Source organism: Harpia harpyja, chromosome 10, assembly GCF_026419915.1.
Source record: "Harpia harpyja isolate bHarHar1 chromosome 10, bHarHar1 primary haplotype, whole genome shotgun sequence".
In the NCBI taxonomy this organism is placed as follows: domain Eukaryota; kingdom Metazoa; phylum Chordata; class Aves; order Accipitriformes; family Accipitridae; genus Harpia; species Harpia harpyja.
The window spans coordinates 30,697,049-30,724,237 of record NC_068949.1 but is presented as its reverse complement, the minus strand read 5'-3'; the positions used below and the strand labels follow the sequence as shown (position 1 = coordinate 30,724,237).

General features: G+C 51.1%; 1 protein-coding gene across 8 annotated transcripts in view; it reads left to right on the top strand.

Moving 5' to 3' along the window:
• LCOR (ligand dependent nuclear receptor corepressor) overlaps nucleotides 1-26,855 on the top strand; it is a 91,013-nt gene extending 64,158 nt beyond the window's left edge. For all 8 annotated transcript variants that reach the window (XM_052799081.1, XM_052799086.1, XM_052799085.1 and 5 more), the window contains one exon: nucleotides 13,634-26,855. In XM_052799081.1, the coding sequence (XP_052655041.1) occupies nucleotides 13,634-18,134 (4,501 nt within the window). In that variant the 3' untranslated portion in view covers nucleotides 18,135-26,855. The remainder of the gene's footprint in view (nucleotides 1-13,633) is intronic.
• The last annotated feature ends 334 nt before the right edge of the window (nucleotides 26,856-27,189 follow it).

Genomic DNA, 27,189 nt, shown 5'->3' with positions numbered 1-27,189 from the left:
AATTTAGGGGTTACATTTGCTAATATGATTTTTCAGTGCCCTTTCTTTTTTTTAAAGATCCTTAAATAACTGTTACATTGCAAACTAACTATTGTATTCCTTGTATACTAGTACTGGTATTAAAAACAAAAAGCGAAATGGTAAGGTAGCTGGGCGTTGTCATTAGTTTAGCTTTACTGGGCAAATCTCTTTTAAATAAAAAACTTGGTTTGACTAGAGACTACATCTTACACTTACTCAGGAATAGTGAGTCTTTATGTGTAAATAGCTTGAAAGCCTTGTGCTGTAAACTAGCATTTATCATATTTTTTTCTGTATGTCTGAATACATCTGTCAAATCTATGAAAATAGCCTTTGAAAGTGATGAACCATATTCCCATCTGCTATTCTTTAGGATGTATTACACTCTGCAAGCTTTTCCCAGAACATTTTTAATTGACACTTTTAGTCCTGCGATTATCAGAAATACAAAGTTTTTCTGGTTTTCCTGGAGGACTTGCTGATGGTCTCGCACTGTTAAGCTGAATTTGTTCAGACTTAAAGGAACACAGTCTCGAATTCTTCTTTTAAACCCGTTTTCTGTAATACAAATACGTATCATGACAAGACTGCCAAAGATGTTGCACCCAGACCCAGAAAGAAGCATCCATGCCGTTGTCATAGAAGTAGAAAAGAAACCTAATTAGCCCTTTTAGGCAGCTTAAAAAGTCTTCTGCTAATTTACCTCAGCTCGTTTTGATTCAAGATGGGTTTTGAGCTGCTCCATTTGTTTTTGGAAGAGGTAGCTGGCTCTGCTGAACCTGCAGGAGCGTATCTGGTCACCGTCTGAATTAACAGATCCTTCATGGAGTAGCAGTGGACTGTACCCCCACATACACCTGGGTCACTTTCTACTCTAGCAGATATGAAATGAGGGGCTCTGCTGATGCTCCTTTGTGAAAATGTGTGCTTCTGTGAAGGGAAAAGCAGAAGGCTTCATTCAGGTCACTACCTGCAAGTGCTGGGATTAATGCTAGACCTGAAAGTAGCAACTCCCTGACCTCAGCATGAAGGATCTGAAGCACTCTTGTGTTGGAAATCAAGTTAAGTTTTGCAAGTGAAGCTGATTTAATTAAGGAAATTCCCAAGCATCACAATTTCATCTTGTGCAACCAAAACCGAGCCCTCATGTCATGGCTGCTCAAACAGCAGCAGTGCAAAGCTTGCTCTGGCGTCCTCAGTAAGGCGGATCACCGGTGGCTTTCTGCCGGAGCGTGCTGAGCTCTCTAATTTCCTAGAGGCATGACAAAGTGGGTCTGTGGGGAGGGGGAGGATTTAAATCCCGATTGAGGAAGATGCTTCAGCAAATCACTATTTCTTAATCTGCAAACTGGGCTCTGGCAGATGCCCAGCCATGGGTACTTGCTGAACTATGGTTTTAACTGGAAGTGAGTAGCAGGTTCATGGACCTATTTAGGAATGTGATTCATGGACAGAGGAGCAGAGGTACAGACCAAAAGCAGTTTCAAAAACAGAGCTTGAAGCGTTAGGGGCAAATCCAGGAATATGGAGTTTGATACAATGAAGATGGCAGAGAGATTAAAATAAAAATTAGTATTTTTTAATATAGTTATTCTCAAGATACTTTAATAGACATTACAATGCTGGAAGGATCCCACATAACACCATTTGTGGGAGTACTGTTTCCCCTGATCTGGTACATTTGATGCACACTCTGTGACTTAAAATCCAAGATGTTCTCAGTTGTCTAGTAGGAAATTCAGAAGAAATCTGAATGACTTCACACTTGTGAATTATGAATTAATTAAGTTCCTTCTTGCCCACCACTCTGAAAACCCCAGACAACACAACCTTTAAAAGCTCTCTTTTAGTATCATGAAGAGGGAGCACAAAATGTTTGCATCTTATTTTTACAGGTCACTCAACGTATCAAAACTTACAGGTCGCATTTGAAAGAGAACCTAAAATATTCTCTTGCCTCCTCCTCCTATGCAGGTGTCACGCAGCTCTGCAGGAGGTCTATTCTGTACACATTTGACTAAAAGGCACATTTTTTTAACGAGATGGCTACAGCTCAAATCTCCAGGAATTGTTTAAAAGCTCAGCTAAAATTAGAAGTGCTTAAGGTATATTTCAGCATAGAAATATAAGCACTGCTGCCTGAAAATGCAAAGACTGACTGCCTGTATGGAAATATAGCTGCATCTCCCCAAGGGACCGACCAGAGTCTGGGGCTGTAACCTTCCGAGCGCCCACAGGAATGCCGTGAAGGACAGGGCAGAGGCTTCAGCTGCAGCTGGTGCGAGAGCCCGCGGTGGATCTAGTGACAGGATTCTCCCAGCCCATGCGGAGGCTCCTGCCTTATCTCCCTTCCCGCTGTTACCTGGGCTAGCTCAATCACAGCTTGCGTGCCTACCTTTGCTGGACTCCTGCCTCCGGGTGCGGATCAGCCAGCCTCGTGCTGACAGGAGGAGTGGTTTGTGTGTACAGGGTTCTCAGCAAACAGTCTGTAAAAATTATGGTGCTAAATAGGCAGTTTTGTTACACCTGCTAAGGTTTGGGGTTTTTTGCTGGCGTGCACCTAGATCCCTTCATCACGTGTCCCAGATCCCTCCTGCCCAGCTAATAAAGTGTAGGACTTGCTTAACTTGTTTCAGAATGACATTCCTCACTTTGAAGGGGGCTTTTATGGTTACCTTTCTTAAGGCTGAGCCTTTGACTGTGTTTTTCTTCTCACTGAGCTTTAGAGGAAGGCTCTGACACTAATCGTTGAGATTTACTCAGACTCTGCAGGGGAAAAACTGACACTTGGGGAAGCCAAACAGCTTCCCCGCACACGTGAAGGGGTTTTCATACACACAGCTGATACCTGTGCTGGGACCCCTGCTGCAGTCTAAGCCTCAGGTGGTTGCTTGGAGAATCTACTAGTTTCCACCATGTTCCCCTTTTAGGTGAAGGTGGTGGTATAGTTTTTTTCATGTTTTCAGATGTGCTGTGGTCATACGTGGTGTCTTCCTCAGATACCTTTCAGGCCTTTAAAGCTGCGTGTGAGGTGTTAGCAGTGGTTTAAAACAAACTATTTGACTTTGAAAAGAAGCTGTAAAAAAAGGCACTGTAGGATTCTGTCTTTGCATAAGAAACTACCATAACAAATGTACTCTGTTTGTATGGAAATACAAGTTTTCTTCTGATTTCTAACCATCAAACATCAGCACGGGATGTGAAAGTTAAGCCAGCTTACTGGGTGCCTGAAGTGTGTTCGCTGATAAAGTTCTTGTTGGACCATGGTGACAGCTACCTAACCTCACTGCTCACTAGAGGTCTGCCTAGCTGTAATTCAGTGAACTTTTCTGTTGATGCGTAAAAAAAAGTAGATATTTGCTCCTGTTTCAGGACCTGTGTTGGCTTTTCTCTAATAGACAGACACAAGTGTGTATGGTAAGGGGGACTGCTCGACCGCTCTTTAATTCTAGCCTTCTTGCCTACACCTGTCCTTATGTTGGTGCCTTTACTTCTGTTTGAATGTAGACTGGATTCCTAATTGATATAAGCGAAAATAACATAACTCTGGATTTAAAAGAAATATGCCTTGCAGCTCCTTTAATGATCTTATTATTAAATTAGGAATAATAATTAGTAACAAAATTAAAATCAATGTAACCTAGCACAAAGGGACAAAGGTAGTTGCTTAGTGCTGGCAAAGAGCAGGTTGGTGAGGTTTGGGTTTTGGCTGTTTGATCTGTTCTTTTATAGCTCCTGAGTGAAAAAAAAGACTTTCCTCACAAGATTAATAGGAGTAGCGAGGCCTCAGCAGGACAGCAGGGAATCTGTCACTCAGCCTTTTGTGGGTCAAAAATCCCCATGGCATACGTGGTTTGGGCTCTGGCATCACCGTCTGAATGTGTGAGTCACTGCGAGGAGGATTTTTCAGAGGTGGTTTTGCTGCGATTTCTGAGGATGGTCACATTCTGTATTTCTCTGGTCATATAAAGCACAGTGAAAATGCCAACATCCCCTTAGTGCCGTGGTCTCGCTACCACCACGTGGTTAAGCTTGAGTTCATTTCTCTGAGCTTTCAGGGTTTGCGTAGTGCACTTACTGTTAATACGATAAAAAACCTCTGCGGTAGAGGAGATCCGTGAGTGCTTGATGGGCAGCATGTGCTAATGGGCCATCATTGCTTTAGTTTCCTCTGCGAAGGTTAGGGACTGATTTTCTTGCTGGTGGGAGCAGTGGGACCAGGGAGGTGGAGAAGTCAGAGGGAGGCAATCTGTGAAGGCATCTCGGGGGGGATCTGCCTGGCTCTGGTGCTTGCTCCTTCCTCACTGTGCGTGAGGAGTGATGAGTCACTTCGGCTTTTTCCAAGGGATCTGTTCCTTTGCAGGCAAAAGCTGTTGTTCATAAATTTTTTCCTTTTATTTTTCTCTTTATGGCAAACCAGCAATTGATGGGTTTTGTCCCCAGCATAAAGAAACAAACAATACCTATCATTATGCTGTGTGAAGGAAAATCACGCAGAGATAAAGTACATTTTAATGGTGGCATCCAATTATAAAGGGTAAACTGCCAAAATTCGAGGATGGTTTAAATACAGTAAATAACGCTAAAGAGAACTGGGTGTATTAGTGGTAATGGCATGTTACATGCGAAGCAAGGTGTAGTTCCCTGCCTCAGTTTGCCATATAGCTGGATAAATATCAGATGCATGGGGGAAATGGGACCTTTTTTAGTGGACATTTGCTGCGGTCAAACAAGGTTTATTTGTTAGTCTTCTTTTAGCATTGACATGTGTGACGATATAAATGAAGGAGAAAAATAATTGCGGGCTGGGATACCAAGGTGACTGTTTTGAGAGGAGAATAGACTCTCTTAAGAGGGGGAGAAAGGACAATGGTATGTAATGACTAGGGTTAAAAAAAAAAAAAAAGGAGATGATGTGAGGGATGTGCAGAAATGGAAGGATGAGACGTTTGAGCTGAAGGGGAGGGGTGTGCATTAGCGCAGAGGAAACCTCTCCCTACTGGCATGCATAGAGACATTTCCTGCCTTATGTTTTGGTTTCTTAATAGTTATCTGACTATAAAATTAACCTACATCATTTAATGGTAGTTGAATGGCAGTTAAATTAACCCACTTTCAAAATAGAGCTTACCTAGCCCATCAGCTCTGAGACAGCCTCGTCCCCAGGCATCCGGGGCTGCAATCCACTCTCTCTGCCTTAACCTATTTCCCAAGCAGCCAGCCAAAGTGGTGCATCAGAAACAGGGTTTGCTGCTCAGCCTGGCAGTTGACAGAGAACATGGACACGTATCAAACCGCTAATTCGAATTTCACTAGGCATTTTTGTGTGAGGAGGTGCAGCATCGGCACATTGGGAACGCTGCGTTAGGAGTTGTGATACTGTTTCTATTAACAGCATGGCCTCGATTATCTGAGGCCCAATTATCTGAATCTCCAGGTTATCTGAAATGGGGTCATATCCCCCAACACCTGTTAATTACACCCAAGATACCCTCTGCTCTCCAAATGTCTTCCACTGGCCCCTCCCAAGCTTTGGTGACTGGGTTGTGCTGGGTGTATTTAGCTCTAGTGAGCACTCTGCCTAGTTGCTGCATTTGGTTTTTCATATCCGTGTTGGTGAAAAAAAAAATATCCTGGATATTTGCAGACTTTGAAATCCTTGAAGACTTCTAGAAGTAGGCAGTGGCTGTGCATGGCGATGTGCCTGTTGGAGCTGGGACCAGCGACGTCTGCAGAGAGGGCATCTGATGCATTTGGGTTTTCTTCCACCCCACAGGTGCAGCCTTGCAGTATAGGCGCAGTGTAGGAAGGGAAGGTGGGATTTATCACAGCGCAGCATATCCTGCTCACAAGCCTTCATTTACTGCAGACGAGTGCACCTTCGGTGGGGGGTTTGCCTGTTGAACCTCTGCGGTTGCAGTGGCTCCCGCTGACCTGCACGTGCATGCAGGAGGGCTGGGTAGGGAAAGCTTTGTCCCCAGGTTACTGCGGGACAGACAGGGAGCTGACGGCGACGGGCTCGGGAGCAGGGGAGAGGCCGTACACCTGCCTCACCTTGGGTCCAGAGCCAGCAAGCGTTCCCAGCTCATACACAGGACTGTTAAAGATACTCAGGGCATCCCTCCCTGCTCCATAGGACTGGTCCCCGTGGTTCGTTCTCCTTTGCCTTAAGTGGGTGCTGCTTTTTTTAAAACATGTGCAAAGCTGTGAAAATCATTGTAAGAACTTTTTTTTTTGCCCTGCACGCTTTTGTTATCTATCTTCTGGTGCTGTCTGTTTTTCTATCTATTCTGGTCTTCTGGTGCTATCTATTCTTTTGGAGCACCTAGCTCAGGGAAGATGCTGAGTACTGCCTCAGAGAGAAACACTCATGGTAATTTTTTTTTTTTTTCCCTTAAAGAGAAGATCCCAGATGTCCTTGATAATTAGAAAAATTAGCAAGGACAATTCTGGAAAGGCTTTGAAAGCTAGTATGTAGAATAATGTTTCCAACATGATAAATTTCCCTTGGTTTTAAAGCAATAGCTCAGTGGTAAGATTTTTAATTAGTCATTAAATATTGTATTAGAAGTATCACTAGTGATGATAAACTACTATAGAATACGATTGGGTTAGTTACTTGGGGAAAGTGGGAGTGGAGGAAGCTATGACAGGAATATAAAAAAGATAAACTTATTTGAGATTGCTGTTGTTTTTTTTAATGTAAAATCAACTTTGGTTTGATTTTTATTTGGCTACAGGTGGGGAGAAGGTGATTTTTAATGTTTAACTACTTTAAAAATAAATAAAAGACACTACTCTGAAGGGTTAAAAGTCTGAATCTGTAATGGATGTCTGTTGTTCATCCAGTCAGTTGGCTTATTGTACAACCTGGATACTTTGACGAATACATGCAGCTGACAAAAACCCCAACCAAACAAAACCCATCTATAACTTGTTTCTTCCTGCTTTTCAGTTGAAATGCAAGCTCAATCCATCCCCACGTGCGTCACCAAGGACGGCGTAAATTCAGGGGCCTTGAGAACCCAGCAGCAATATTTCCATAGTTATTTTGGCTGTGCTTTGCACAACTTCAGCTTTTAATTTAGAGAAGAAAAATGCTTTTTCTCCTTCCTAGCTGTTTCGTGGAGCCTCAGCTCTTTCTGTGCTGCTTTTCTGTTTTTTTTCAGTGCAGCAAGAGAGAATTACTGTAGCACCCACAGAGGTGTGAAGGGACTCATTCATCTGTGTGGGGTGTGTTAGGTGCCAGGCATATTTCTGAGGATTGAAATACAGGCATTTAAACTGGCACATCCAGTGTCAGCCTTTAATTGGGGCTTTGAGAGATGAGCTCCAGAAAATCTGGCTGCAGTGGCTTACATGGCTGTTTTGCCCATCCCCTGCAAGGGATTGCCACATCCCAGAGCAGTGCCAGCAGAAGGAAACGTGTCCCCTCACCTCCACCTCTCAAAGCACAAGGTCTTTGCTGCAGCTATGAGTGAAGATGGGTTTGAGCACGATACCGCGTGTCAGATGGAGCAGGGAAGATGGAACGTGGGTTGCCTTTTGCCGCCCTGGAATAGTAATTTCAGGCAGAGAGCTGGCAGTAGCCGTGGCTCCCTGTCCACTGCGGTGACATTGGTGTGGGCTGCCACTGAAAGACACGGTGCCACCTCCAGCCTTGGTCCAGTGCCTTTCCCCACTGGCGTTTGCTTTCACACAGCCGCTCCAGCAAGCCAAACCGGGGCTGGCAGAGAACTCATTTCCCCCTTCCGCTGGGCAAGACCCTTGTGTGGCTTGGACTGCAGCCCCTCTGGCACGGGGGAAAGCAAGCCCATCTTTGGCAACCCACAGCCACAGACGCTTTCAAGTGCATATTTAGCATGCAGGATTCACTATACCCCTGGGACTGGGGTCAGCTCACCTGACTGCCAGTGGTGAATGAGCTCCTTTTAGAGGCTGCTCCTCCTTTGCAATCCCTCAAAATGGCATTTCCACTCGCTCCGAAAAATAAATGAAGTGGCTGAAACCATCAGGGCTGGAGGTGCCACCCGAGAGCCGCGAGACACGCTGCCTCCAGTCTTGGGGTCAAAGTGGGCACGGTCAGTGCTTTGAGTTCAGCTGATGGAGAGCATTGCTTGCAAGTTAGACTTTCCTCTTAGTCATCCACATTTCTCAAATCTCTCCTTTTAGCCAGGTTTCCAAGGCACCCTTCGGCTTGGTGGGGTACTCCAGTGGTACCTCTGGTTCTGGGGGGTGCAAGGCAGTGTTCCACCAACTGGCACAGTCAGCTGTGTGACAGCAGGAGAGGGAAGGGAGATGTCATCCCCGTAAAAATACTAAATTGGATTTTATAAGTTTATAGCTATGTTTTGTTTCTTTTAGAGAGCTATAATCCTGGCGCTTAGAGTGGTCTGAAAGGAACAGAAACACTTAGCCTTGAACTTTTGTTCTGCTGCTGCTTCTTGTGCCTCTGAGGTACAAAACATACCTGTAAACTTATAATCAATCAAACTGATGTTCAAGGGCTAAAAAAAGAAACCCAAAAAGGGCACAGGCTTCATGTTCAATAGTGAGAAACTTGGGGTGGGCAAACCAGAAGATTGCAGTTGGCAATCAGCAGGTTTTCGGAGACCGGCGTCCCAGGTAGGTTGGTATGAACCAGTTGATTTCTTTCTCCCTCTCTTTCTTCTCCCCCTTGCTCCCCACCAAAACACACTCTTGAATCACAGGCAGGCTGGGCTGCCTGTAAAGCTCTGTTTCTGGCGTTCACAAGCAGAACAAGCTCAGTGTCATCTCGGTGCACCCGGAAAAGGGGAGATGCGGCAACCCCACCAGTGGGTCAGGGGCACAGCCGGAGCCAGCTCCGCAAGATGGGCAAGACTCCTCGGGTTGCACAGGATGAAATCCAGATAACTTGTCCTTTCCCCACCATACTGTACATCCTATACCTGTGCAATCTATAGGTGTTATGGACACACAAACCACTGCCTTCCCCCAGCCCCATCACCCCCAACTGTGTGGCCTTTGTTGGAAGCCCCGTGTGTCCCCCCCAGCAAGAGCTGGAGGAGGGCTGACTTCAAACTCCACTAAGCAGTAGAGGCACAATGCAAACAAATGTATTGCAGCACGCAGCTATGCAAATAGCTTCAGAGCACAGCACGTTTTCCCCAGCGTTAATTGCTGCACCGCCAGGGTTGCGTAGCAACAGCTCCGTTTGTGTCTCTGACAGCTCCTGCCCCTTGATGCCTCTGACACCTTCTGCGGCAGGCAGGGAAGGAGGAGGGAACAGGGCTGCCCTGGGAAAGCTAGAAGGGCCAAGAGGCAGGGAGGGGCTCAGGTGATAAGATTTGCTTGGGACACCCAGCTGTCCAGTGCCGGCACGGGGCGACACGTGCAGCGGGGCGCTGGGGCGCAGGAGCAGAGGAGCCTCCAGCAGCCGCAGCCTTGTGGAGGCAGCTTTCCAGGCTGGCGGCCAGAAAGGGCAGAGCTGCCATCTCCCAGGCTCTGCAGGAATGCTCACAGGCAGGTGGGTTGTCTCTGCCATTGCAGTGAAATCCTTCTGGGTACCCGGTACGGGTTTGTGACTGCGCTTGCAGCTTGGCTACAGGCATAGAGGGTCCCCAGTAAGCCACCTCTCCCCAGCCACGGAGCTGCAGTAGGCTTGTGGCTTCTCCAGCCCTTGAGAGAGATGACACGTTCCTCATACACACCCAAACTTAAGAGAGCCTCAGGCCAAGCCCTGTGGGAAGGGGTGAGCGTGGGCACCGGGGAGAGGCTGCAGACGGTATGGGCAGCCCCAGGCTCCCTCACTTGTCTGCTGAGCCCAGCAGCTTCTGCCGGGCTGACCTGTCCCTCCCGAAAGGCAGGCTCTTCAGAGACAGGGGTGGCTGCCTCTCGAGAACAATTTTTCCTCCTGTTTAAAACCACGTTCCCAATTCCCATCCTCTGCGTTCGCCAGTCAGTCTTCAGCTCCTGCTGCGCCTTTGCCGGCAGGGATGAGGAGCCTGTTAGTGGCCGGCACCTTCCCCCGGGAAGGCACTTCAGCTCTGCAATCAGCTCACCTCTCCTCTCCTCACTGATAAGCCACGTAAATAAATAGTTTCTCTGCAACAGTTTACACAATCCGTAAGCAACCCTGCCTGAAGCTGTGGGGCACTTGAAATAAACTCTTCTATTACACCTGAGCATGAAACAAGCTCTTCTCCAAAACTGCCTTAAGTAGAGAGGATGCAGGCAATCCTGTATCCATCGGCCGCCAGGCAAGAGAATGGCCATGGGCAAGTTTTATTTAGTAATAATAGCTAGAACAGACAGGAATGGTGGGAAATGCTCGGCAGCTACCAAGGCGCAGAGTTTACTGGGTGCCAGGGAGCACAGAGCTGTTTCTGGGAGATCTGGGGATGAAGAGGCACAGGCTGCCTCTCAGCACCCTGGGGGGACAGGGAGAAGAAGGACCGAGGTGGGATCCAGCCGTGTTCAGAGCCCGGCTGCAGGTGACGGACAGAACTCTGCCTCAAGGTTCTCCTTTGAAACTGAGAAAAAGGGGATACTGCCTGCAGTACCCAAACAGGGATGGGCTGGGGAAGGAGCAGATGAGCTCAAGGCGAGAAGTTGCAGCCTATCTTTGAGCCAAAGTGACGTGAAAGCAGAGGACCCTGAATGCAACGCGCCTGCAGAAGCAGCTGAACTGTGTCGCTGAGTGTGAGATGAGTTTCCTAAGGACAAAGGGCATCAAGGCTGAATGGATTTATTTCCTTTATCAAGCAGGAAAAATATTTATCTCTGTTTTTTAAATTTACAGCTTGACAAGCTGTGTGTATCTCATATTGACTCCTTGGAGTACAGTGGGGCAAGTAAGGTGAAAATAGGCACCATGGCCTCAGTCACACTTCAGAGGAAGAAACTAGTTGAAGGCAAGGCAGAAATGCCACCCTGGAGCCTTTAGGACCAGGGAGCCCAGGTCCCCTCTGCCATACAAGCAGGACACGGGTCTTTTCCAGCCCCACTCACCCGTGCAAAGCAGGCTTGAACTGTGACCAGCTGCATTCGGCATCGCTACTGCAAGGCGAGGAAGGATTGTGCCCGGCCACTTTGGTCCCTTCTCCCAAATTAGGGACTCTGTACGCAGACCCACAACCTCCTCCCTCACCAGGCATCACCCAGCCTGTAGCTCGCCTTTTCTTCTTTGCTGCCCACCCGGGCAACCGCTTCGCCTACGCCATGGGCTCTTCTTTTGCAGCCATTTGCGTGTAGCACCCGAAGGTGCCCTGGCAAGGAGGGAGTTGGCTGTTTTGCCACCGTAACCGCTTCCCGAGGCTGCCCGAGGAGCGTGGCGGCAGGGTGGGCCGGGGCAGGGCCTCACCTCTGCTGCCGCCGTTATAATTCGGTCTTGCTGGGGGAAGATGGCTGCCGCTCTTAGGAGCTGGGCTTGTGTGCAGGCAAGAGGAAAGCAACCGCCCTCTTTGCAAAGGTGGAAAAAAAGTTGTGCTGAGCTCTGCCTCTTCGCAAAGCCCCCTGCTCCAAGCCCTCCTCTTGCGGGGTGGGGGGAGGTTTTTTATCTCCTTTGTTATTCAGCAGGGCAAGGGGAGGAGCTGGGCTGTGTAAGAGATCCTGGCTGACATAACCCTTCCCATGCAGGGATCTGGAGAGGGGCCAGGTTGTACCTGAGCATTTTTATTTAAACTAATCCCAGGCATTGCAAATTGAAAGTCATCACAGCACCAGGTAGAACCAGTTGAGACGGTTGCTGAAGGGCGTTTTTCTTGCCCGGGTGTAGTAAAGCAGTCTCGAGGTACGTTGTTTATCGCTAACCCCGGGAGTATGTTCTGGAGGTGCCGGAGCACATTTGGCAAGCCGAGCTCGCTCAGCCTTTCTGGGTAGTTTTGGGAAAACGCTGCCCAAGAAGCCTTTAAGGAAACTGAGTGGCCATGATTGAGAGGCTCAGCCTCATTATGCTTAAAAATTTGGGCAAACTGGAAAGCAAAGGGCTGGCTAGCAGATGCTCATGGCAGTCTTGGCTGCAGCCGAGCATTTCTGGGTGAAGAGGAGACCGGGTGCCACCTGGCCAGCGTGGGGTCCGAAGCGGCCCCCGGGCGCCTTTCCCTGCCCTTTGCCGAGTACAGGGGCAGACCTCACGAGCCGGGGGGAAGCAGGTTGCTGGAGGTGCCTCCCTGGCGCTTGTCAGTTCAAAGAAAGCGGCCAGCAAGCAGTAAGTAAGCAGCAGGTGAGGGCTGCCCGGTGCCGGCTCCGGCATGCCGGCTGCCACCGAGCACGGCCGGCTCTGGTCCCTGGCTTTCCCTCCTCCTCTCTGCCGACAGCTCCTCTGAGCTGGGGCTCTTCCTCCCTGTCTGCCTGTCTAGCCCTGCGCCTGGCAGCGTGGGGAGGGAAAACCCACTCCGGATAAAGCTTCTTTTCTTTTCCCAACCCTGGCTCTGAACCCTGCAATAAGTGTTGCCCTCCTCAACCCAGCTGAGCAAGTGAGGTTGGCATCCAATGCTGGGGGGGAGAGCAAGGCTGAGGGGGGGGAACGACTTTCAGTCCTCCGGTACAAGGCCAGGAGGTGCAAAGTGCAACTGTTACTGCAAAGCAACCAGGCGTTGCTGGCAAAGATTCTGTGCCAGGCAGCATGGGTGCCAAGGCACGTAGCCCCCTCGGTGTGGCGAGGACTGGGTAGGAATCGCCTGTGCTGCCACTGGGAACAGATACGGTCTCGATAACAGCACCTGGCATGGCACTCCTGATGAGTTCATGCAAACACTGAGTAATTATCCCTTAACCTCTCCACCAATAAGTCCTAATTAATTGCCTCTGCCAAGCAGGTAAATCATAATCATCTCGGTTTGAGAGCTAGCTAGTGGCAGTGATCCTGTGCTGTAGAAGCAGACCGTTCTGAGTGACCACTGCACGTTGACAGTCACCCATCAGCTGCAGAGCCACTTTCTTAAATGGCAGTAAATCAAAGGTCAGTGCAAATGGCAAGGCACTGCACCACACAAGGGTGCATTGCTGCCTGCACGTCATGCAGGCTGGGAGCCCGCCAAAATTTCTGCACTGATTACGGAGGAGGCTTAGATCTGCTCAGTTTGCCCTAGACCCATCTTCTGCCACTGAAGTGTAAGCAGAAGTCGAAGACTTATAGTAGTTCAAGATTTCTGGCATCTGGCTGCCCAGCTGGGATGCTGCTCTGCTCCCACCCAGCCTGGCTGTGCAGATCGAGCATGGAGACGTGTGCAGTCATCCTGGTGGGTCCCAGAAGTGCTGGGCCTTCTACACTGGGCACCGTGCAGATACTAAATGTGATTCTCACTGGGAAATTTAGGTTTGCTTTGAACATGTCACATGGTGCCTACACACCAGGATGCCCTAGGCTGAAGTGTAATTATGGGTGCTCTGGCAGTGGGAGACAAACAAAAGTACAGTCCGTGTCCTGCCAGCAGTATGCATACGTAAGTGTGCACGCTGGGGACTGAAGGGATACCTGTCAGTCCTGTAACAACAGGATGCTTGATCTCACCTGGAGGTCGGGCAAGCAATATGCCTGAGTGGGAGGAGAAGTGTTATTCCAGTTTTGCAGCATAAACTTTTATTCCCTGGGACATGTTACTGATTGCTTCTCTCTTTGTCTCTCTAGTGAGGATGCAGCAGAGACAATAGCAATAGACTCTAACAATCAGCCGAAGTCTCCACTGGAAAAGTTTATGGTCAGACTGTGTACACATCACCAGAAGCAATTCATTCGTGTGCTAAACGACATATACACTGAAGTACAACCAGACTCTGAAGGCCAGCAGTTGTCTGAATCCAAGAGCATGGAGGCCTCTACTTGTGGCTCTGGTTGTAGCCAGCGAAGCACTGAAAATCATGATAAGGGTGGTACTTGTACTGAATCAAAGCCCCCTTCTTCCTCAGACCTGGGACAGTCGGGGTCTGATGTCCCCCTGCATGTTACGGGACAAGCCCCGAAGCAGCCGGCAGAGCTGAAGTCTCTGGACAGAGCAGAGAGCTCCAGTCCTGCTTTGAGAAGGGACTTCGAGCTCCCCGTCACCAGGCTTCGTTCTGCTAGTCCAAAGGATAACTCCACCCAAGGATACCTCAGCACGTTGAACTCTTCCTCTTTGAATTTCCATCATGCCGTGAAGAGCCTGGAAGGGCAGCAAGCTGCTGGACACGAGCAAGAAGCCGGTGTCAGAAAGTGTGAGGACAATAAAGAGCAGCTAGCAGGTAAGACTCTTGTGGAAGGTTATATCTCGGTCAAAGTGGCAAATGTGAACGGCAGCGAGGACAGCTTAGACAGCTGTCTGGGGTCCCAAAAGAGCTCTTTCAGAGCTCTGCCGGAAGAGTCCTGGGATCCTGGCTTTGCGGTGACCCCCCCTCGCAGAGCCGACAAAGAGAACACTTTGCAATGCAGCTCGAAAGCATCTTTGCACCAGGACTTAGACGCAAAAGAACAAGATGCGAGACCAAAGCAAGAAAACCACCTGCACGCCGTGGCCAAGGGCAAGGCAGGCTGCCACCTGCACCTGGCCGACAAGGGCCCGCTCGACAAGTCCAAAGAGGGCTGGCTGCCCGCCGGCGCTGCGCCAGCCGCCCACCGGACCCCCGGCGGGCACCCCCGCGCCAAGGCAGCCTCCCTCAGATCCACTCGGAAGAGCAAGAAGGCATCGGGGCTGAGGATCAACGACTATGACAACCAGTGCGACGTGGTCTACATCAGCCAGCCCATCACCGAGTGCCATTTCGAGAGCCAGCGGTCGGTGTCGTCCCGCAAGACGGCGAGGAAGAGCACGCGGGGGTACTACTTCAACGGGGAGTGCTGCGAGCTCCCGACTGTCCGCACGCTGGTTAAGAGCTCCTGGACGGAGGAGAGGGGGAGCAGCCCGGCACTGCGAACAGAGACCCTTGTAAGCGCTAAGCCACCCCTGGTGCTCTCGGTGGGGGGGTCTGCAGGGGCAGGACGGGAAGGCGAGAAGAGGGTTTCCCTGAGGCTCCTGGCTAAAGGGGCACCAACCAGCCGTGAAACAAAAGAAAGAGCTGAGCCGGGCTCTGTGCAGCCCCGGGATACCCGGGCACTGCGGTCAAGGGAAGCCACCATGGCTGTGCCCTTCTTCTCCCTCTCTGCTCCACCCAGCCCCCAGAAAGAGGACAGCTTGGCCAGCTCGCCACCCCCTGGCTCCCCTCCCGCCGAAGGAGGGGGGACGAGAGCAGGAGGCACCATCCCCTGGGAGGCTGGCAGCAGCCTGGGCTCCTCTGGGGACAGCGGTGGTGGTGGGCAGGCTGCTGATTTTGCTGCCCTTCCCATCTCAGAAGCACCCGGAGGAGAGGAAGGTTGTCCAGGCTCTGGCATACAAACTGATCCGGACCTCCCAGCCAGCCCGGAGCCAAAGTCCCCCTTGCAGCCCTCCGCTGCTGCAGACACAGCACCCCTGGCCCATGATGGTGCCAGGGATCCTGCCCAGCTTCCAGGCATGGGAGACACAGAGCCCTGTGGGCTGTGTCCGGCAGAGCCCTCCCCATGCTCTCCAGGCCACCAGGCTCCTGATGAACCCCCTGCCAACGTGGATGGGGAGAGCCCCCTGGAGCCCCCTGCCACCTTGCAGTGCATGGATGTGAACAAAAACATCGATGCTGAACCAGAAGCCGAATTATCAAGTATGGTGGGTGACGGCTCCCTCGAACAAGAGGAGGCTGTGCTAGCCAGCACAGCCCTCCCCGAAATCTCGGAAGGGGAGGCAGTGCAGAATAACAGCCCAGCAGGTGAAAAAGAGCCCGCTGAAGGGGAAATGCTGCCTGAACCTGATGGCTCAGACACTGCAGGGAAAGACTCTGTCTCTTCCAAAGACAGTCTAGATAAGAAGCGAAAAAAAGGCAGGAGAGTGCTTGTGGCATCAGACCGGCGTCTCCGAAGCCAGCAATCCCAGTCACCCACTGAGGGCAGTGCTGAGGACACTGGTTCTTCCAGCTCTGTGCAGCTTCCTTGCCTTCAGGTCAAACTCTCCAAGAGTCCTGGCGCTAAGCGGTTCAAGAGAGAAGTGCACCTGGATGGGGCAGCATCCCTGCACTTCCCAAACGACTGCTTCCCCAATGTGCTGCTCAAAACCAGCGAGGGGCCGGGCACTGACCAGGCTCCAGAGAGCATCGCTGAGCAGCGGCCAGGTGAGGAGAATGGTGTCATTACCAGACAAACCTATAAAAACATCTTAGCGAAAGAGACTGCGTCAGAGGTAGAAAATTCCTCTAAAGACGACCCCCCTGCTAATGGCAGCCAAAGTCAACCGGGTGAGATGCTGGAAATCAGCATCCAGGCTGATTCTGAGAAGAGAAGTATTCCCCTCCCTCTGGAGAGCAGTGTGCCTACAAATGATGCCAAGCAAGTGGATGTGAAACCAGGCGATGCCAGCGCAAAGGATGAGGAGGGCTCTGACAGTGCCATGGACATGGGCAAGCTGGAGAACTACGAGCCGGTGGCCAATTCACCTCCATGTCCCAGCAGCAGAGGTGGAAGCAAGCATCTTCCAGCAAAGGCTGTGAAACATAAAAAGGTCGCCCTGCAGTTTTATAACTTAAGACATGCACCTGCACCTGTAGACACCACAAAAAAGAGCACGCCAGGGAAGGAGTCTGTGCAAGCGATCCCCAAACCGAGGGATGAAAGCAGTTCAGGGAATGACAGCTCCTTAGCGTTGGAGGACATAGACACAGCTGACAGCAAACCAAAGTTCATGGAGTGGTGTGCTGAAGAGGAAAACCAGGAGCTCATTGCCGAGTTCAACACCCAGTACATGAAAGTTCAGAAGGGCTGGATTCAGCTGGAGAAGGAGGTGCAGCCAACCCCCAAGGTAAAGAACAAAGCCGACAAACTGAAGGAGATTTGGAAAAGTAAGAAAAGGACACGGAAAAGTAGAGGCTCGCTGGAAGTGCAGAAGCTTTCTCCTGTCCAGATGCTGTTTATGAAGGCCTTTAAGCTGTCCGACATCTGCCAGTGGTTTCTGGAGACAACCGAAACCAGGTCTCTTGTGATCGTGAAGAAACTCAACACCCGTCTCCCAGGGGAGATCCCCCCCATCAAAGTCCCCATGCAGAAATATTCCTCCTCCAGTCTCTACCCCAGTTCACTGCAAGCAGAACGTTTGAAAAAACATCTCAAGAAGTTTGCTGCCACTACCCCGGCTCGGAATAACCTGAAGAACCAAAAGCTTTGGGCCAAAATTCGGGAGAATGCTGATAAAGCAGAGGCTGAAGAAGCCACCGCTCCCAGCCAGACGTCTCCCACCGACATTGGCACAGAGGACCTGAGCGAAGACAAAACCATCCAGCCTGCCCCTAGCTTGCCCACGCAGGCCAGCACCCGGATCCTGCGCAAGTACTCCAACCTGCGGGGCAAGCTGCGAGCCCAGCACCGCATGGTGAAGGTGGAGAAGAAGAGTGATGGCCCAGGGGACCACCCATCCCTGGAGAGCAGGCAGAGCCGGAAAAGCGTGTGCATCAACCCGCTGATGTCTCCAAAGTTGGCCTTGCAGATCAAAGCAGATGCCTTTCCCGCTAAATCTCCATCAGTGGATGGGACGGGGAAGGGGCGGAAGGGGAAGAGCAGGTCCCAGGAGGACCTCTCGCCCAAAGCCGACCTCCAGCTCAGCAGGAAGAAGAGGACGCTGAAGGAGAGCGGGAGCACCCAGGAGCGGTCCAGCTCCTCCACCAAGGACAAGCTGCCTGCCAAGAAGGCCAGTAAAATAAAGCATTCGGAGGTCAGCACAAAAGCTCCCGCCACCCGAAAGCAGGCTGCCATGGAGAGGAGCAATAAGCTGGCTAGAAAAATGTCTTTGAAAGAGAAGAGAGTCCCAAAAAGGCAGCTGGAGAAGGTGCGGCTCCCCATGCGGAAGGGCAAGGAGAACACAAGCAGACGGGCCGTGCTGCCTCCTGGCCACGAGGAGCTGGCCAAGTCCCCAAAGCAGAAGCCCCTGGGGGAGTCCTCCACAAGGTCACAGAAGATGGCCAACAAGAAGCCCAGCGGAGGGAAGACCCTGACGAGGTCCATGAGGAAGATGCAGGAGAGCAGCGGGTCACAGGGCAAGAGGAAGCTGAGGGCAAAAGTGGACTGTTCGCACAGCAAACGCTCGCGACTGGACCCGAAATAGCAAAGAACCGGTAGCCATGTACAAAACTGATGTATAGTAGTAACCCTTTACCATGCATTAACTAAAGCTGCTTTTATAAGCTGTAGCAAGCCTTTAAAAATCCGCAGTTAAAGGATAATGCCCATGATTTTAGGCATCGGCAGATGTGTCTCGGACAGAGAAGAGGTCGGCCTGTCTGGCTCTGCTGTTCAGAAGGAAGTTTCTGCAGTTTGAATGTTCCTTGGGTTTTATTAAACTTGGAACCAGGCAGTTTTAGTTAAAAGTACAGTGCCTTATTTATCACTTTAAAAATAAAAATAAGAAGCTCGTCTGTGTGATTTGGAGGCTTGCGTTTTATACTTGAGGCACAAGCACTTGTACTGTAGCAGAAAGAAAACCACCTTCGTGCACATGAAGTAGCTTTCGGCAGCCTTTGGGTGCACGCAAACATTTCCCTTTCCTTCAGAGTCCTCCTTCTGTCTGTCTTCTTAGTGGCATTTAAAGCAAAACCAAAACCATTTCCCATCAGTGAGGGAGCGAAAGGCGAAATCTGTCCTTTGTCGGTTCGTTAGTAGCAGCTGCTGGTGTCCCATACTGTTACCTGCATAAAAGTATTAATTAGCTACTGGTGTGTGTACTGCTGATGGCTGCCTCACTCCCCCATTGCACAGCCCATGGGGTGGGGAGGTCCCGCTCAGGTGGAGGCGGCGGAGGAGATGCTGCGGGTACCAAGCTGCCGCATCCACTGCTGCCAGGCGGGCGTGCTGGGCTGTACCCGTCTTTATTTCTTGCTGGCTTCAGGGATGAATCGGTCCTGCTGTGCCCTGCTTTTGGACAGACCTCCTTCTCCCATTTTGCTGCGCTCGTGGTGATTTCTGTGGTCTCTGACAGCAAAGCAGTTTCCACAGCGCTTTGCTGAAGGTTGAATCTCTCCCTTCTTATGGGCTCAAGCTTCTTCTGATGTTGGTGCTCTGCAAAAGGGGAACACTGGCCCTCACCCTGTGCTCTTGTACACGTCTTGCCTAGCACCCTCTTAAGCCAGGATTTGCGGTTGGAATAGGATTGAGAGAAGGGACTGACTTAAGTTTATTTTTTACCGTAATTTGCATTTCATCCTTTTACTAGCAAGTTGCGGTTGGTTTGTTCTTGCTTGTGTCTGGTGCTGTGTAGTCTGAAAGCAGCCAAGCCTCTGCCCTGTCCTGCACGACGCCTTTGCAGGGCTCCTCTGCAAGCCTCTGCAGCACATTTAAAAGCCCGCTGGGAGTCTGCAGGGGCAGAGCAGGGTCACGGTGCCTAGCACCTCTGAGAAAAAACCTGTTAGAAGTGCACAGAGCATGTGGCTGTGCTGGCTCTGCTGGGTAGGGATGCTCGATGGCTGAGAAGGGACTGCTGCGGTTTGTGCTCGGGGAAAGGGCCCTCCTCAGCCATTGCATCTCCACGGCTTCACTTGGCGTCGCTGCACAAAGTCTGTTTGCGTGAATCCCGATGCAAGCCTCCTCCTGTGCAGAAAGCAGCGATGCCTGAGAGGGCACCGTGTGGGCTCTGGGGTTGCCCAACCTTTAACAGTCACTTGCCGGCCCTTGCTTAGCTCCTTGTCCCTGCTCAGAGCAAGGCTCTGGTGCAGGCCACTCATTCAAGAGATGCCTGCCCTGGGGGCAGAGGCTATAGAGGGTTCTGCTGCAATGGGAATTGCTTTCCACAGTTAGCGTTGAACCCAGATCCGCGAACCCGTGGACTGAAGGTGGAAAGCAGATAATCGTCTTTAAATCTTTCATTGTACCTGTTTAGAGGAGGAAACAAGGCATTTGAGATTCACACGCCCCTTGCAGAACACCTCTGGCTCTCTTGCAGGTATTCCCTTCCCCCAGCGCTGACGCACACGAGGCTGCGGCACATTTTTCTCTTACTATGAAATGGCTGATTTAAAGAAAAAAAAAACACCTTTACCTTTCCTTTGAATCATCCTAGAATAAGTTAACTCTCTGAACAGCTAGGAAGTGATTAAATCTAGCCTGTCAGTCCCTGTACAGATTAATATGAAGTTATCTATTACTTTAATTTTTACTGCATGCATTAAATATGTCAAACATTCCATCAGAAAAGATTTAAAAGCTTTTCAAGAGAGGTGTGAGGCAGGAGTGCACTGATGGCAGTTAAATGACTGATCTGTACCTTTCTTACAGGTTGTCTTTCCTTTTTGCTTCTCCATCCGTACTTACGGTCCTCTTCTAACCTCCTCTCGGCAGGCATGCGGGCCCAGCATTTCCCCTCCTTCCTCTGGGCCAGGCATGTGTGTGAGCACCCCTCTTACCTCCGCTCCTCGTGCTGCTCCCCAGCAGCAAAACCCCTTTTCCCCATCCTTCACAACCTCTCTTTCTCCATCCTTCACCATCGCTCCCGAAGCACCTGCATCGGGCTGCGCATGCAAAGCCGTGCGGGGCCCCATGCACCGAGCGCTCCTCAGGTCTTTCCCTCTCTCTTGCTTTCTAATTTGTTAGCTGCTCGTAAATGCAGGCTGCTCTGCTCTCCATCTTCTGTGCTTCTGGGAGTGGGAACCTCATTAGGATAAAAACCTCAACAAAGCAAGTGGAGATAGGCTTTCTGGATGGGGTGCTGCTGGCTGCTCCAGCCTCCCAGCTGCCTTCCTGCACCCTGGGGCTCCACTGGCACCAGTTGGCTCAGCATGGCAAGGGTGGGAGGTGGCAGGTGTCACACTGGTGCAGGACCTGGGCGCCTGTCCCAGTTCAGCGCGCACAGCTTGGCTTAGGCGGTGGTGGGATCAGCGCGCTGAGGTTCCCGGCAGTGTCCCTGCCAGCGTCAGCTCCGGAGAGGAATGGCCAGGACCTGTCATGGGGAGAAATCAGAGATATACTAAAAGGACAACCATATTCCTCCCAGCCCTTTGAATTTCCAGTCTCGGTCTGTAGTTTTCTGTCATACTGCTGTGTTTCAGCTTAGTTGGATGGAGATTTCCTGGGCTGAAGGCAGGTCTCCATGGGACGAAGCCCTGTCAGCAGATGCTGTAGGAGTCACAGGGCTTCGGGAAGGAGTGAGGTGGCATTGGCTGGACGGTGTGCAGGCAACGTGGCCTGAGACTCAAAGTGCCTGCAGCTTGTCCCAGGCTCTGATCGCCTTCAGCCAGGAGCTCTGTCCCTCCCTGGGGGATGCCGGAGGCGTTCAGCAAGCCCTGGCTTTCCCACGTTAGATCCAGCATGTCTGCACAAAAAGTAACACTCACGAAATCTGTGCAAAGACCCTACTGACTTTTAACAGGAGCTGGGCTGTGCCTCACAGGTGTAAATCTGAACTTCTGCACCCTTTAATGAAGAAAGGTAGAGGGTGCGTTTTTTGTCAGGATGGGGCTGAAAAGAGGATTCTGGGCTGGGCTGTGAGTTGTTATTCTTGTCTTCAGAAAGCAAATGAAGAGAAAGCAAATAATTCTGAGGGTTTTTTCAAAGAGAAACATTTTTAAATACAATTGCCCCAGCCTGCTGCCTGGGTGAGGACCCAGGTGAGGAGGGTACTGCCTGTCCCTTGTGGGCACCTAGCTCAGGTGGGCAGATGGCAGAGCAGCACCTTAGGCATCTGCAGGGACAGGGAGCAGCGGGTTTGCCAGACGTGCCGAGCCATGGGGCTGTCCCATGGGGTGAGATGGTCAGGAGTCTTGTCAAAAGGGACCCCCGTGCTCCACTGTTTTTGGGTCTGGTCCCTGGTGCCGCAGTCCCTGCAGGGCTCTCCCCACTGGGCACAAAAAAACCTACTCAGAGCTGCTCCGCTCTCTGCCTCCTCTCTTTTCCTCCCAACAACTCCCCCTTACTTAAAAATTACAATTTTGAGGAAAACTGGAGTGATTCTTCTCTACATCATGCTGTTTGTGAGGAGTTGGCAGGAGTGTTTCCTCCTGCAACTGCTGCGCTGAGTGGTGGGTTTAACTCATGCAGGTAGTCTTTGCAGAGGACAGGCTTGTTTGCTGAGGGATGGGTAGGGTGAAGCCATTGCCTGTGACTGAGTTATTGCAGCAAGCACTTGGGGCTTGACCTTTCCAGCCCACCCCGAGGTGGGAATATCGGTGCTTTAGTACAAGTTCTCTGAATTACAGATTTGTGCAATCCTTTGGGTTACCCCAGGGGAGGATGCCCCAGGGGTGAGGTAGGCCAGCAGTGGTCGTCATCTCTAGAAAAGCATGAAGGTTTTCTGCTCTGAGGAAACCCCCAGCTCCTTGCTGGGCTCCTTTCCTTGCTGTCACTGCTCCAGGAGATGCCGTCTTTGGCCCCTCTGCCTCTCCTGTGTGTATTCTCCACTTGATACCAGTAGTAGCTGCAGGACTTGCAGACTAAAAGACCTGCTTTTAATGTACTTCACGCTTGCTTTTGTGAGTGCTTTATTTTGGGGCAGGAAGGAGGAATGCTGTAACTTGCTAGAAAATTAAATTTCAATTTAATTTGCTAGCAAATTAAAGGGTCTGCATGTGAGGTGACTGCCTGGCAGGGTGGCATTGCCTGGATAGCTTCATTTTCTTTATCAGTGCTCAGATGCTTGAATTTTTTTCTCCTTTCTATTTTTCCCAATCAGTCCTCGTGTTGTATTACTCTCTTCCAAATTTACTTTCCAGTTTCCTCTCTCCACACAGCCACGTTTCAGCTAGAGCAGTGCACAAGAGACACAAAAATAAGTAGAGGTAATACCATATATATATAACCTGTTGCTCTTTGTTAATGACTTGGGACGTGCACTACTTGTGTCTGTCTGTTCTGCAGCGAGGCAGTGGTGAGGTGTGCTGCTGAGGCACGGCCCCTGCTTTGGAGCAACCTGTTTCCAATAAATGCAGCTTCTGTGCAATGCAAGGGATGCGCAGGGAGCTGCAGACAATCTTAATGAATGGAAGGAAATAAGCAACGCAATTTATTGCCTTATTCCACACGGGCATGGAGTGTGTTTCCATTTGCTATGGTGCAGAGCTGCCCACTGGCACTACCACAGTGCCATCCTCAGCTCCACAGCCTCATTGCGCTCCTCCTCCTCCTCCGGGCCACCCCGCAGCTCCCTGCTCTGCTTCTTCAGCTCTGGATTTCAGCAGAAGTGCTGTGTCCCACAAAACAGACCTCTTCCCATTACTTTGGCTTTCCTTGCTGGCCACTTTCTCATCCTATTCTTGAAACTAGTCTCCATCCCAGCTCCCTGGTCCATGTACCAGGAGCAGCATCTTCTTAGCTCTGCACCTCCCCTGATGTTCTTGCTGTCCCTTGGCTGCCAGCCCCCCTCTCTCACTGGCACGGTTACCTTTTCCTCTCTCACCTTGTCATCGGCAGCTCCAGGTGGGTCTTCACACTTCACGTGGTCAGGAACCATCTACCTTACCTAAACTCTGGGAGGGGCTGGCTTTGCTGAGCTCAGAGTCAAAATCTACCTGTGGGGGGTTGAAGGCTGCAGCAAGAGCAGTTTGAGCCCAGGATGGCTCCTTGTATCTGTAGCTGTTAGGGTCTTGTCTAGCAATGCTAGCCCTGGAATGGGTTTCTCTGCTGATGGGATGCATGCAGTATATCCAAGGTGTGCACGTGTTTATATTCATCACTAATGAGGTCCTTTTTGCTCGTGTTTGCTGCGTGCAGTGGTGTTTCTGTGTTCAACTGCCAACACATCAGTGAGATGCATTTGCAGCAAACCTTCTCCAAAGAGCTGTTTAGCCGGTGCTGACGCTTTCAGCAAACTTTCTGCCACGTTGCTGATCATCCTCCGTGAGCTGGGAGAGCAGGATGAACTCGTCCCCGCTGCTCTCCGCATCCCTGTCCCTCCCGTGGTGAGGGGAGCCATGCAGTGCTGGACCGAGTGGGCTGGCAGGCTGCCCGAGCCGCTTTTTGCCTGCGTGTGGATGAGTGAAGCTGCAGCCCAGCTCGCGTCCCAGCCGCTTGCACGGCACCTCTGGAAATGCTGGTGTTTCCAAAAGCTCCGCCAGCCCCTGCTAACCCCCTGGGAAACAGAGACTCAATCTCAGAAGGACACAGATGTGCTGCTGCCCTACTCTAACTGATGGACAGTTTCTCTCTCCAGCTTGTATTCTTTCAGCCTGACAACTGCATTCCCAGTTGAAGGCAACTGGGAAAACTGCAGTTCCCAGCCTCCCGCAGGCATGGGCAGTGCCTGGGGCCGCAGGGAAGTGCGTGCTGCCGTCCGGCTCGGGCTCTGGCCTTCCCACCACCGGCGGTCGTGCCGAGGGAAGAGGGCTGAGCCCCAGCCAAGGCGTGCTCGGGTCCGCATCCTCGGGCTGTACACCTGGACAGCCCAGGAGCGAGGCGGGGGTAGGCTCCCCCTGCCAGGGAATGCTACTGCAGCTTTTCTTGTAGCGGTAGGTTTTTTGAGCAAACCACGAGGCTACGATGTCCCCGCAATCGCGCGCGTCCCCCCCTCCGTGTGTCGTAGTGTCCGTTCGGCCCATCCTTTAGCTTGGTGGTTGTGAAATGAATCCATCTGTTCTAAGATGTTCTCAGGAGTTCTTGTTTGTATTAAGCTCACCCCTAGGCTTAGCAGAAATCACGGTTCCCCGTCCTTCCTCCTCCCCGCGGACAAGCCCTCTCTTTCACGAGCACTTCCACCCCCTCCCCGAAGGGCGGCGGGGGGGGCAGCTGGCGGTTTCGATTCAGGGCACGTTGGCAGCTTGGGGGGCAGCCGGAGGAGCTGGGGTGCAGCCGGCCGGCGTTCGCAGTGTGGGTCGGGAGGCCGGGCGGTCCCTCGGGCTGCGTTGCTAGCCAATGTTTTCTAAGTCTGTTTGTAAGAGTACCTAATTTTAAAATGAAATGTGAATATATATTATGTGTAGGTGCCATGTAAGATAGTGTTGTGCTAGGCGGCAGGATGCTAACCTACTTTTTAAGCTTTTTGGGGGCAGGAAAAAGCATTTTTCTCTCACTTCATGCTCACAGACCTAATATTGTAAATAGTTTTTTTTAATATTTATTTCATGGGCTTTCCACAGGTTCTTGTTCTGACTGGTGTGTCGGTTGGTGGGGCTGTATCGCCCAGCGTGCCGCAACCAAAGGGCTGGCTATTGCGTGGGGGGATGGGACGGGATGGGGTGGGGGGGGGGGTGGTGGTGTTTGGTTTGGGTTTTTTATGTCACATCAAAGTTGAAGCATTAACTCTTTCTCTTCATCTCATTTTGATGATGTCAGACCTGGTCGATGGCCACGGTCCCCGGGGAGGCAGTGAGCTCCCGTGGCCGGCCGGGATGGCCGTTCCCCGGGGCGGGGAGCACTGCAAGCAATAAGATTTGTAGTAATAATGTCTGCTTCAATGGCAGGGGCTCTTGGGGCTCGGGGCCCGGTGGGAATAACCCCACTCCCAGTGGGGGCTCAGTCCAGCACGGCATGATGGGGGGGGGGGGAGGGGACACACGACAGGTCTTGGCCTGGGGATGCCCAAGGAGGCATCCGCAGGGATGCAGGAGGTGGGGGCTGCCGTCGCCCCCAAGGAACCCCCCCCCAGAACGGCCAGGGTAGGGTAGGTAGTTACTGATAGCAAACTCCTGCTAGCGAATTACTGCAGTAAGCAGCTGCCTTCGGGGCTCCTGCGCTTCCTGCAGGTATGGGTGACCCAAGGGAGCGCACTGCTGTCGCCATTACAATCCCAGTGCTGGCTCCAGAAGGTCGTGTGCTCATTTGATTGCCATGCTGCAATTTTTATTCTCCTTCTAGGGGGTTTGAGGTCATTCAGTTGGTTTTTTCCTAAGTGTGTTTGGATTTTTCTTATTTTTTTTTTTTAATCCCTTTTTGCCTGGAAGTGTTTGCTGGCTCTGCTCCCCCCAGCCTGGCTGTCTGTGTGGGGCAGCGTCAGCAGGATCATTGCTACTTTTATGGTGCTGGGTCCCTGACTTTGGAGGGTGGAGCGGGGAGTGCTGCTGGGTCCTGGCCCTGCAGGAGCCCTCGCCAGACCCATGCTTCCTTTGCCCTTGGAACAGGTGTGTATAAAAAAAAAGAAAAAAAGAAAAGGGAAAAAAAAGGCAACAACAACCCAGTAAATTTTTCTTTTATAAGATGCTCAGCATTTAAATATTATCTCCACCCTGACGGCAAATGTTTTTCCTTCATCTGTGTCTACTTCCCTGGGAGAGTTTTGTTTCTCTGTTTGTTTCTGTATGAATTTTAGACACTGAGCTGAAAAGTCCTCCTGTCCGGTACTGTATGTTTGAGCCTAAGCAATGTGAACTGTACAGACCAGCGGTGGGAAATGGGAGCCGGTGACTGCACCTGGGAGAGCCGTGGCTTGGGACGGCATTCCCGGCTGCTCTGGGGAGCGGGAAGTACTGCGTCGCGAGTTGGGAAAATGAACTGTCTGCTGTGAATTCTCGGTTGGAAATGTGGAGAGGGGTTTCCATTAGATAATGTTTACATACCTCACCTGACAAACCTTTGAAAGTGTATATAAAAAAAAAAGAAAATAAAATTATATTAAGTTGCTTTAAATCAATATGTATAGCTATAAGAGCTGGGTCATTTGAACTTTGAGTATGTATCAACTCTCTAAATGTTGACATTTTGTGAACTCTGTGCTCCTGTCTTTTATTTCATCCTAGCCTATGGAAGAAGTTGTGTTCTTGTTCCAGGTAAAAGGTCCCTGACTCAGATCTGAACTCCTCAATGATTCCCTCCACCTTGTTTTCTTTTCTTCCTCCACTGTCGATATTCACCCTATGAGCTTTCTAAAGGTCCGTATTTTATTGCAGCTTATTAAACGTTTCTTTGATATCAACGTTTGTTTGGTGTGGTAACTGGGGAAGGGCAAAGGTGAGTGAGTGCACGAAGGTGGGGCAGCAGGCTGGCACCCTCTGGGTAGGACCCCCCCCTTCTCTGCGGGGGGGATATAAATGCCCAGGTGGGATTTCAGTGCCCCCGTGCTAGTGTCTGTGCTGGTGGTACCGCTTTCACCGGCAGATCTGCGTTTGTGGCACAAACAGTGCAACCCCTCTGTGCTCCTAGGGACTGCTGCCCAGGGCCCCTCTCCCCTTCCCCAAATTGTTACAGGTGCAGTTTCCCCTGCAGCCACTCCATCCCGGCAGCAGGCACCGGGCCCTTCAGCACCTCGC